Source organism: Rhinolophus ferrumequinum, chromosome 12 (genome assembly GCF_004115265.2).
Source record: "Rhinolophus ferrumequinum isolate MPI-CBG mRhiFer1 chromosome 12, mRhiFer1_v1.p, whole genome shotgun sequence".
In the NCBI taxonomy this organism is placed as follows: Eukaryota; Metazoa; Chordata; class Mammalia; order Chiroptera; family Rhinolophidae; genus Rhinolophus; species Rhinolophus ferrumequinum.
The window spans coordinates 77776474-77786821 of record NC_046295.1 but is presented as its reverse complement, the minus strand read 5'-3'; the positions used below and the strand labels follow the sequence as shown (position 1 = coordinate 77786821).

At 55.7% G+C, this 10348-nt stretch overlaps 1 protein-coding gene across 1 annotated transcript; it reads left to right on the top strand.

The window, feature by feature from the left end:
* Positions 1-8472: 8472 nt before the first annotated feature.
* IER5L (immediate early response 5 like) lies at positions 8473-10092 on the top strand. The gene has a single exon (XM_033122083.1). It carries the CDS (start codon positions 8680-8682, stop codon positions 9913-9915), a length of 1236 nt encoding a protein of 411 aa, XP_032977974.1. The 5' UTR covers positions 8473-8679; the 3' UTR covers positions 9916-10092.
* Positions 10093-10348: the final 256 nt, after the last annotated feature.

The following is a 10348-nucleotide window of genomic DNA, read 5'->3' as shown; positions in this document are numbered from 1 at the left end:
ACGAGCTCTGAACAACAGGGTTGCCGGTTCAATTCCCACATGAGTCAGTGAGCTGCACCCTCCACAACTAGATTGAAGACAACGAGCTGGCTCAGCTGGTCAGAGCATGAGCTCTCAACAACAAGGTTCAATTCCCACATGGGATGGTGGGCTGTGCCCCGTGCAACTAAAGACTGAAAACAGCAACTGGACTTGGAGCTGAGCTGCACCCTCCACAACTAGATTGAAGGACAATGACTTGGAGCTGATGGGCCGTGGAGAAACACAGTGTTCCCCAATAAAAATAAAAAATAAAACACACACACACACACACACACACAAAAAAAAAAAAAAAATCTGGATGGTGGAACCGACAATGGGAGGAGCCTGGAAGAAAGCGGCCTGACCCACACTGAACTGCAGCATGAGAAACAAGAGACTTTTATTGGGTCAAGTCCCTAAGATTTCAGGAGTTATTTGTTATTGCAGCAGGACATAATCCAACTCACACAGCCCTTTATAAAAATCACTCCCATTTCTTGTAAGACTAAAGATGTCCTCACTGCCAACGAGGAAAAGCAGGCACTAGAGAGAGTCTCTGACACGAGGAAAGACGGAGGCAGCACAAAGGGGACATGACACTCCTGGGGCCATTGCTATGCCTAGAGGAGCAGTGAAGGGCCAAACTACCCTCCTGACCCTGAGCACTAAAAACCAGTGAAATGGGGCTGAAAAGATAAGCCAGAACAGCATCGAATGCTCTCAGGTCCACAGGGATGGAAGTTCATGAGCCTCAGCTCTCATTCCTAGAGGCTACCTTCTTCCTCCTGCCATCTGCCTGCCAGGTGTCGGGGTTAAAAGAACGGCTCTGGAGGCAAAGCAGTCTAGACTGCAGTCACGTCACCTCTCTGAGCCTCAGCCTCCTAGTCTGTAAAATGGGTGTGATAAGAATAGTATCTCAGTCACAGATTCTATAATGAGGATTCAACAAAGTGATTCATGGGGCGGCCGGATGGCTCAGTTGGTTAGAGCGTGAGCTCTGAACAACAGGGTTGCGGGTTCGATTCTCACATGGGCCAGTGAGCTGCACTCTCCACAACTAGATTGAAGACAGCTGCTGCTGAGCTTCTGGAGGGGTGGCCAGATGGCTTAGTTGGTCAGAGCACGAGCTCTCAACAAGGTTGCCGGTTCAATTCCCGCATGGGATGGTGGGCTGTGCCCCCTGCAACTAAGACTGAAAACGGCAACTGGACTTGGAGCTGAGCTGCACCCTCCACAACTAGATTGAAGGATGACTTGGAGCTGATGGGCCCTGGAGAAACACACTGTTCCCCAATAAAAATTTTTTTGAAAAGTTCACTTTAAAAAAAAACAAAAAACAACAAGGTGATTCATGTAAAGAACTTAGTGGCTAGTACACAATAAGTGCTCAATAAATAAGCTAAGGGGAGGGCACTGGGAGCCACCACCAAGAACACAAGGCAGAGACCCACTTCTACACCCTCGGCTCAATTCTGGGGAAAGGCTCTGCCCACTCCCCTGCCCTGGCACAAACCACTAGGTCCACTCTCCTATCCGCCACTGTGAGGTCACCAGCGGGGCTCCGTTTCTCATTTCCATCGTCCTGAGGCCAGAGCTGCAACTTTAGGGCAACTCACTTAATCCTGAGTGTGTGTGTGTGTGTGTATGTGTGTGTGTGTCTGTGTGTCTGCGTATGTCTGTGTGAAGCTGCAGAAAGAGCTTAGTGTCCTAAGTGGGAATCCTGCCCGCCACTCCACACTCATTAGCAGGAGGACCCGGCACAGAAGTTTCTTGTTTCTGTGCCTCAGTTTCCTCATCTGTATTCACAAAGGTGATGATAGTACCTGGGCCCCCAAGGGACTGGGTGGGTTCACTGAGGACGTGGATGTCCAGGGCCCTGCCGGGTGCCCTTTCACCAGTACAAGGTCCAGAACTGAAATCCTATTTGGCCCTATTTTTTTCAAAAATAAAAAAATAAAAGAACCTCAGGAGATGAATTGAGGACAGGCAACCAGTACTCACTGGGCTGTCTCTCGCTCACTCTCCACAGACACTTGAGAAACAATTTTTTTTTTTTTTTGAGAAATGCTCTCAAAACAAAAACTCTGCTTTGTTCCACGTAAGCAGCATTAAAAATTCACCAGTTGTGGGGCGCAAGAGGGACAGGAGAGCAGCCTGAGCTCAGAACAGATTGCTGGAGAGTTTGGGTCCAGCGAAGCCAGGATAGTCACTCTCCCCTCCCCCAGCCTCGTTTACTTCCTTTATCGCCCTCATTGTAATCTTGTTCATTTATCTGCTTACTTATTTCTGTTTGTTTCCCATCTGGTCTGGAATGTCCCGTAAGGTCCAGGAGAGCAGGGCCTGCCATAGTTCTAGGAGCTGAAGCAGAGCCTGGCACACAGTAGGCCCTTAATACTTGTGAAAGAACAAAAGGATGAGGCAATAAACGAACGATTAAACGAATGGACAAAGGAGCAAGGGCAAGGCAAGGCTGGTCAACGATGGATCTTGCCCTCACTTAGACCGGAGACTGGTCTCCACACAGCAGCCAGAAGATGTGACCTCAGAACTTTTCTGTGGGTCTCAGTTTCCTCAGCTGTAAAATAGGGATTATACTACTACCCACCTCGTTAGATGGTTTGGAGCAGTAATGAAAAATCCCTCTTAAACATAATTCTGTGTCTGGCACAATGGGCTGTAGTTTCAGTCCCTCAGTGGGGAGATGGGGGAGGCAGGCAGAACACACACCAGCTCCCACCACTCAAATGAAAAACAAAAAAAAATTCTAAGATTCAATTCCTAAGATCCAAGGAGCTTCTCCTTAGAAACTCCCAGCTGAGCCCTGTGTGGGGACAAAGGTCTGTACTAAGTGAGTTACAAAAACAACTCTGAGCCAGGAACCGCTGCTGAGCTGCCCCCCACCCACCCACCCACACACCCCCATCCAGGGCCAGCCCAGGATTAACTCTGGCCTGCCCGGTCTGCTAGCTTCTGGCAGGACTTTTGAGAAAGGAGGAAAGAGGGAGAGGAAAGTTTTCCATTTCATTTCAATCCTAATCCCCTCAACTCTTCAAATCACTTCCGAGTTATCTGATGCTCACAAAGCCCCCAGGAGGAAGGTGTCAGTGAGGAAACTGAGGCCCAAGAGTTGTGATGCATATTACCCAGGATAAGAGGCCAGCCGGGCTAAAACCCATTTCTCCTGACCTCCGGGCCCCACTCTGTCTGCTAGGCCCCCTCACCCAGATGTCCAAAGCACTGAACGGACAGATAGTCCATCCTCATCTGGGGAGCAGCTACCCAGCAGGTTTGCCATAAAGGCTCCCAGCTGAGCCCTTGGTAGACATCACTAATCAATTGGGGCATGTGCCAAATCCCTTCCAACCCTGGGCTCCAAGCAGACACTACTAATCGATCAGAACTGGCCTAGGAGATTAAAGGGATCCTCAGCCCTGCCCTGGGCAGCGGGAGCTGCCTGGTGTTACCCCAGGGCTTGTAGCACAGCTTCTGCACATTGGCCAGCATTCAGTCCTTGGTGACAGAGTGAATGAATGAGTGAATGAAGAAATGGACACCCAGCTTGTGCCAGGTGTTTGGACAGAGACCTCTAGTTGGGAGATCACATTTGCCCTCATGCGTCTTCCACTGGTAAGCACAGAATTCATTCAAAAGGCCAATGAATCCAAAAGGAGCAGCAGGCTCCATCCCTCTCCAGCTGCTCATGGTGCTCCCACTTCCCCAGAGCGCTGGGATTGGAGTCACTTCTCCTTCCTGCTGTGTGACCCCAGGCACAGCACCGAGGCTCTCTGTGCCTCAGTTGCTTCGTCCCTAAAATGGGAATTGTAACCAAACATGCCTCACAGGTTTTCATGGAATTCAAGGAGACCACCATGGGAAACACTTGGCCCAGTGCCCAGCAGCGAGCAAGTGATCCGAAAAGCCAAGCTGCTGTCAACCTTTCTCCTTACTCCTAAGGACCTTGAAGCCAGGGGTCATGATGTCTTTTGGGCACTGAGCCTGTTGCCCAGGCCCATGCTGGGCTAGCATAGACGCCAGTGGGTCATTAACCTCCACTGGAGACGGTGACAGGGTACAGATTCTGGGGCAGGAGGAGGGGCTGCCTGGGCTCTGGGACCCCCGACATGCTCCCCAGTGCCCACTGGCCAACAGAACAGCCTTCTTGGGGTGCAGTGCAGGGCTCCCACATACCCAAGCACCAGTGTTTCCACGGCCTCGGAGAGGACTCAATAGTGACCCCTGCGGTCAGCTGCACCCCACTGCCTTCTCTGCCACTGCTCACAGTCCCAGGGCTCAGTGCCCACAGAGCAACCCCCACTCCAAACCACAGAGACAGTGAGCTGGGGCAGCTGGAGGCCGGAGTGGGAGGTGGGACATCTGAGGTCCAGCCCCAGCTCCAGGCCAACACCCTCAGGGCTTCCCTCCTCCTCTCTGGACCTCAGTTTACCTGTCTGAAAATTAGGGATGGAGGCAACCTGATCTTAAAGGGCCTTCCAATTCTAACAGTACCTCCTGCATACTTATATTCATTGACTGGTTTATTCCACGAGAATTTATTGAGTGCCTACTGTGTACCAAACCCTGTGCTGGGCCCCTTGCTGTTCTCTCTGCTAAAAGGCCCCTCTCCCTTCTGGGCCTCCAAGTCTCAGCTTCCTGAAGGAAGCCTTCCCTGACCAGTTCTGAGGCCCCTCCCAGCCCTCCCCCCGCCCTGTCCTTCTTCCTATCACTGACTCCTCACTCTGTATCGGTCTATTTATCGGTCTATGTCTGCTTCCCTCTAAATGTGGCCTCCTGAGGGCAGGATCACGTCTTGTTCCTTGATCCTTTTGCAGGGATGCCAGAGTAAGTTTCTGGAAATATCTCGGGCAAATGAACAAATGAATGATTCCGTGAATTCCAAAACTCCGTCCCCAATCCTCCCCCAACACAACGCCCTCAATTAAGCTTTTTGTCCCTGCGTTCTCTTCCCCAAACCAATCCCTGGAAGCCCACTGGCCAATTCCCACTGCCAACCAAGAAGCTTCCTAGACATGTCTCCCACCTCTGAGCTGGGTGACCGAAAGGTGCCCACAAGGCATGGGTGGCATTTTTGAGGTGTTAACTGCTCTGGGGTGAGGTTGACAACACCTGTGGTTTGACGGGAACCCAGGTCCTGATTGGTTCTGGGCCCTGCTCCACGCTGTCCCAGCAGACACTCAGTCAATATTTAAGCATTAATTAACTTCCTTCAGGGAGCACTGATTCAGCGCCAGATGTAACGGCCGAGCACCAGGGGAAAGGTTAGTGCCCCAACCTTTCTCGGGTACCCAAATAGGTCCCGCCCTCATCCCAAGAAGCCTTGTCTCCCTGGGACGTGCCCCCCTGCACAGGCTGCAGGTCTGAGGGACCCTCCTCCCCACAGGTGTGCACACAGGTCACACACACACACGTGCACACGTGCTGCCCTGAGTAGTTTATAGCACCCTGCTCTGAGCCACTGTGCATCCAGACAGAAGCTTGTCTGCGACCCACCCATTCTATAAACACTTGTGAATTCCTACTGTGTGTCCCCCAAGCTTCACTGCTCCTAGGGGCACCAAAGCTCAGCTGTTCCATTACCTCCTTCAGCAAGTGTTTCTTACAACAGCTGTGGCAACTCCCCCTCCCAGGCCACCCCAAAAAAAGACCAAGGGTTTTTATTAAGCTAGACAACTGCTTAGCCCTCCCCACTAGCCCATCCCTTGATTCTTGAGGAGGGGAGACCAAGTGAGCATGGAACCCAAACAAGAGGGCCAGGAATGGGGCCCTGTACATGGACTGATCACTTGTCAGCTGGCCCAGGGAGGGAAAGAGCCTTAGCAGAACTCAAACTCACCTTGGGACAGAGGTGAAGCTGGTAGGCTGGGAAGTGCCAAGAGGAGCTGCCCAGGGAGCCAGGGCCTGGCTCCCCAGCCCCAGCCCCCAGCCTATGGACGGAGAATCCACCATCATCCCTAGCCTGATCTGGGACCTCAGAATTATGGGGTGCAGCTCTGAGAATGGCTGTGAATGATGAGCTGAGGCTGGGACAGATATTGGCTTCTTCGTGGCCTCCTGCAGGCCCTGGTCTCGGAGCAGTTGGCAAGAAAGTGGTGGGATGTCAATCAAATCAAGGCCACATTCACATGAGCTGAACCCTGAGAACTGGACTTAGACTTACCAACGGCAGAAGCAAGCGTCTAATTTTGAAGAACCTACAGCAAGTTCTGGTCCCAGAAACAGACGGGGTTCGACTCCCGTCTCCATCCATTCTTGGCTGTGTCACCTTGAGCAAGACACATAAACTGTAAGTCTTACTTTCCACCAGTAAGTTCTGGACAAGAACAGAATAAAGGCCAAAGTCAGCATTAATAATACATTCTTGGGCTCTTGTTATGGGCCAGAAACCGTGGATCCCAGACTTAACTGTTGCATATGGCGTCCTCACAGTTGTAAAGCCAGATAGGACCTCTTGTTTCCCTCCACATGTCAGTGATGTCTCAAAAGTAAACTTCAAAAATAAAGACTTTGTGTGCCTTTAAGACAGGCTCTAAGGAAGTATGGAAAAGTATATTTTTATTCCTACAGGTATTATCACGGGGACAAGTTCCACACCTGTGTGTCCATATAATCACATCACCAATAGAATGGAATTAAGATGCCGTCTCTCTGTAGTCCCCCTAAAATGCCAATCCTGGCTTCTCTGGTTGGGGGTAGGGAACGTTACTACTAGTCACAGGAGATCAGACCAGTTTGAGATTGTCCGTAGAATGCATGGAAAGGACAGAGCACTGGACCTGGAACCCTGGGACCTTGGACAAGTCCTTTCTGCTGTCAGTGTCCAAGTTTCCTCATCTGTAAAATGGGGTAAACACTCTGTAACTTTGTTTTCACCCTGGCACTGAGTAGATGCTGAAAATTTGTTTGAGGAAACAAATCTGGAGAACTCATAAGACTAAAGGGAGACCCAGAAACTGCAGGATGGGTGAGCTGGGTATTTCCACTCCTGCCAAGGGATGAAGTACGTGCTGAAGACAACAGGCTCAAGGAAAGAAGAGACTCCGAAGAAACCCCAAGGAGAGGGTGACACAGCAGGAAATTTACTTCTGAGCATCTCCCACAATGGCCCCCACAAGGCCCGCCTAGCTCTGAGTCTCTGTGAAGCCCTTTCCTCCTTCAAGGGCTCCCCTCTTCAGGCAAACTTCCTGACCACTTTAAGGAGACCCCCACCCCTACCCCAGGCACCTCAGACCCCCCTCTCTGAGCAGCAGTCAGCCCCCCTGCAGGCCTCCCAATCTGGAGCAAACCCCCCCCCCCACCCCTCCAGATCACAATCCTGTCCGTCTGTTCTCTGTCTCAGTCCCCAGCTGGGAGGAGGTGGTCCATGAATGGTTCAGGACAAGAAGGAAAACAGTGTCAACAAAATTTAAGTCGGTGAGTTCTTCAGCCCTGGGTATTCACCTCCCCTCTGGAGCTCGCAGTCCTGGCACAAATCCTGCTCGGCCTCTTCAGAGTTGTGTGATTCCCAAGTCATCCCACTCCTTTGAGACTCAGGTCCCTGCTCTGCAAGCAGTCACAGTGAGAGATTCAGGGAGTTTCTGGCAAGGACCTGCCCCATACTAGGAACATAATAATAGTCCCTATTGTCATTAGTAGTAGTTAGAGAGGAAAGGTTACAGAACGGGTGATTGGGACACTCGGTGTTAGCTCTCACAGCGACTTTGGCCCTCAGCCGGTATAAAGGCCCTCAGCGATGCATGCCTCGAAGCCTCCTCTATCGGAGGAGACCAAATTCAAGAGGTTTTGGGTTTTCCCATCAGACAAATGGGGAGGACGGCCCTTCCCCAAGTATTCCCTGAGGCCCCTCAGCCAAAAACGTCAAGGAGTAAGGCCTAAAATTCTCTACGGTTGAGGATACCGCCAAACGTGTCTCTCTTGAGGGCCTCCCTAATCTTCTGGCCTTGGGTACCATGGGTCACCTGGGGTGGGGGGGGCGACAGAATGCGAAAGGAAGTGTCGCGTGGACAGGAGCGGGGAGACGTGCGCACCTGCCGCAGGTGAGGCCCAGCCGTGCGGAAGGGGGAGGAGCCGGCGCCGCGGCACGCAGGTGAGCCGACCCCCAGCTCCCAGGAGCTAAGCCGTGGGCGGCGCGGGCTCCAATGTGGCGGTTGTGAGGCGACCCATGTTGCAGACGGCAGCCCCAGCGCCTCCGAGTCCCGCGCAGCGCGGCGGCCCCAGGAGAACATTCGAGGCAGCAGCGGCGTTAGAAGCCCGGGGTCCGTTCGGTATTTGAATAGCACAAAGGAACCGCCTTGGTCTGATTGGCCAGCCAAGTGGCCCCGGGGCGGGCAGCGCCTGTCACTCGGGAAGCTCTGGGCATTTTTATTGGTTTATCCGGCGTGGGGCGGGGTCTGGACGCCCGGCTAAATAGCTGGGGCCGGGGCCGGCCGAGGCTCATTGCTTTGGCGCCGTCTGGGGAGCACGGTCCCGCGGGTGGCGCGCGGCGCAAGGTGGCGGCTCCTCTCGGAGCGCAGCCGACCCGCTGACCCGGACTCCGTTTCCCCTGCCCGGGGCGTCCCGTCGGCCGGCTGGAGGCCGAAACAGCAGCAGCATTAGCAGCAGCAGCGGGCGCGGCTGCTCCGCCGCCGCCGTCTCCGCGGGAGCATGGAGTGCGCCCTGGACGCCCAGAGCCTGATCAGCATCTCCCTGCGCAAGATCCACAGCTCCCGAACCCAGCGCGGCGGCATCAAGCTGCACAAGAACCTCCTGGTGTCCTACGTGCTCCGCAACGCGCGCCAGCTCTACCTGAGCGAGCGTTACGCCGAGCTCTACCGGCGCCAGCAGCAGCAGCAGCAACAACAGCAGCAGCAGCAGCAACAGCAGCAGCCGCCCCACCACCAGCACCAGCACCTCGCGTACGCAGCGCCGGGCATACCGGCCAGCGCGGCCGACTTCGGCCCGCTCCAACTTGGCGGCTGCGGGGACGCGGAGGCGCGCGAGCCGGCCCCTCGGCACCAGCTGCACCAGCTCCACCAGCTCCACCAGCTGCACCTCCAGCAGCAGCTGCACCAGCACCAGCACCCGGCGCCCAGGGGCTGCGCGGCGGCGGCGGCCGGGGCGCCCGCGGGCGGCGCGGGGGCGCTCTCCGAGCTGCCCGGGTGCGCCGCGCTCCAGCCGCCGCACGGCGCGCCCCACCGCGGGCAGCCCTTGGAGCCGCTGCAGCCGGGTCCTGCTCCGCTGCCGCCGCCCGCGCCCGCCGCGCTCTGCCCGCGGGACCCTCGCGCCTCGGCCGCCTGCTCCGCGCCCTCTGTGCCCCCTGGGGCCGCCCCTCAGGCCGCTGCCGCCGCCTCCCCTTCCACCTCCCCGGCCCCCGCCTCCTCCCCCGGCTTCTATCGGGGCGCGTACCCGGCCCCCTCGGACTTCGGCGTGCACTGCAGCAGCCAGACCACCGTGCTGGACCTGGACACTCACGTGGTGACCACGGTGGAGAACGGCTACTTGCACCAGGACTGCTGCGCCTCCGCCCACTGCCCCTGCTGTGGCCAAGGCGCCCCGGGACCGGGCCTGGCGTCCGCTGCCGGCTGCAAGCGCAAGTATTACCCTGGCCAGGAGGAGGAGGACGACGACGACGAGGACGCGGGCGACCTGGAGGCCGAGCCCCCCGGGGTCGCCCCGTTTGCCCCCTGCAAGCGCGCCCGCTTCGAGGACTTCTGCCCGGACTCGTCCCCGGACGCGTCCAACATCTCAAACTTGATCTCCATCTTTGGCTCGGGCTTCTCGGGGCTGGTGAGCCGACAGCCGGACTCCTCGGAGCAGCCGCCGCCGCTCAACGGGCAGCTGTGCGCCAAGCAGGCGCTCGCCAGCCTCGGCGCCTGGACTCGAGCCATTGTCGCCTTCTAGGGACCCCTGAGGGCACGGGGACCCGGGGCCCCGCGGGGCTGGGGCCAGACAAAGACTCGGCCAAGGGGCGAGAGGAGGGAAGGAACGGGCGCCCGGCCACTCGGGGCTGAGCCGGGGACGACCAGGGGGAGGCGGCTGATGTTTTATAAATTGTAAAATAAAAAAAAAGAAATCTAAGATCTTGGACTTTATTTTTGCAGAGAGAAAAAGCGCCTATTTAAGTATGCTTTGTGTTTCTCCTACTCTTTTTTTTTTTCTTTTTATTGTAGTGATTGCAGTGGTGTTTAGCGAGCAACCAGCCACGTGAGGGAGGGCTGCTGCCCGCAGGAGGTGCGGGGCAGCCGGGGACGAGGCTGGGAGCCCGGGCCACCGGGGCGCGCCGGGGGCGCAGCGCAGGAGGGCGCGGGGCCCCGGACGCCGATCCCAATCAGTT

Excerpts from the sequence above, each read along its gene's own strand:
- IER5L (XM_033122083.1), top strand. The coding sequence starts at position 8,680 with ATGGAGTGCGCCCTGGACGCCCAGAGCCTGATCAGCATCTCCCTGCGC.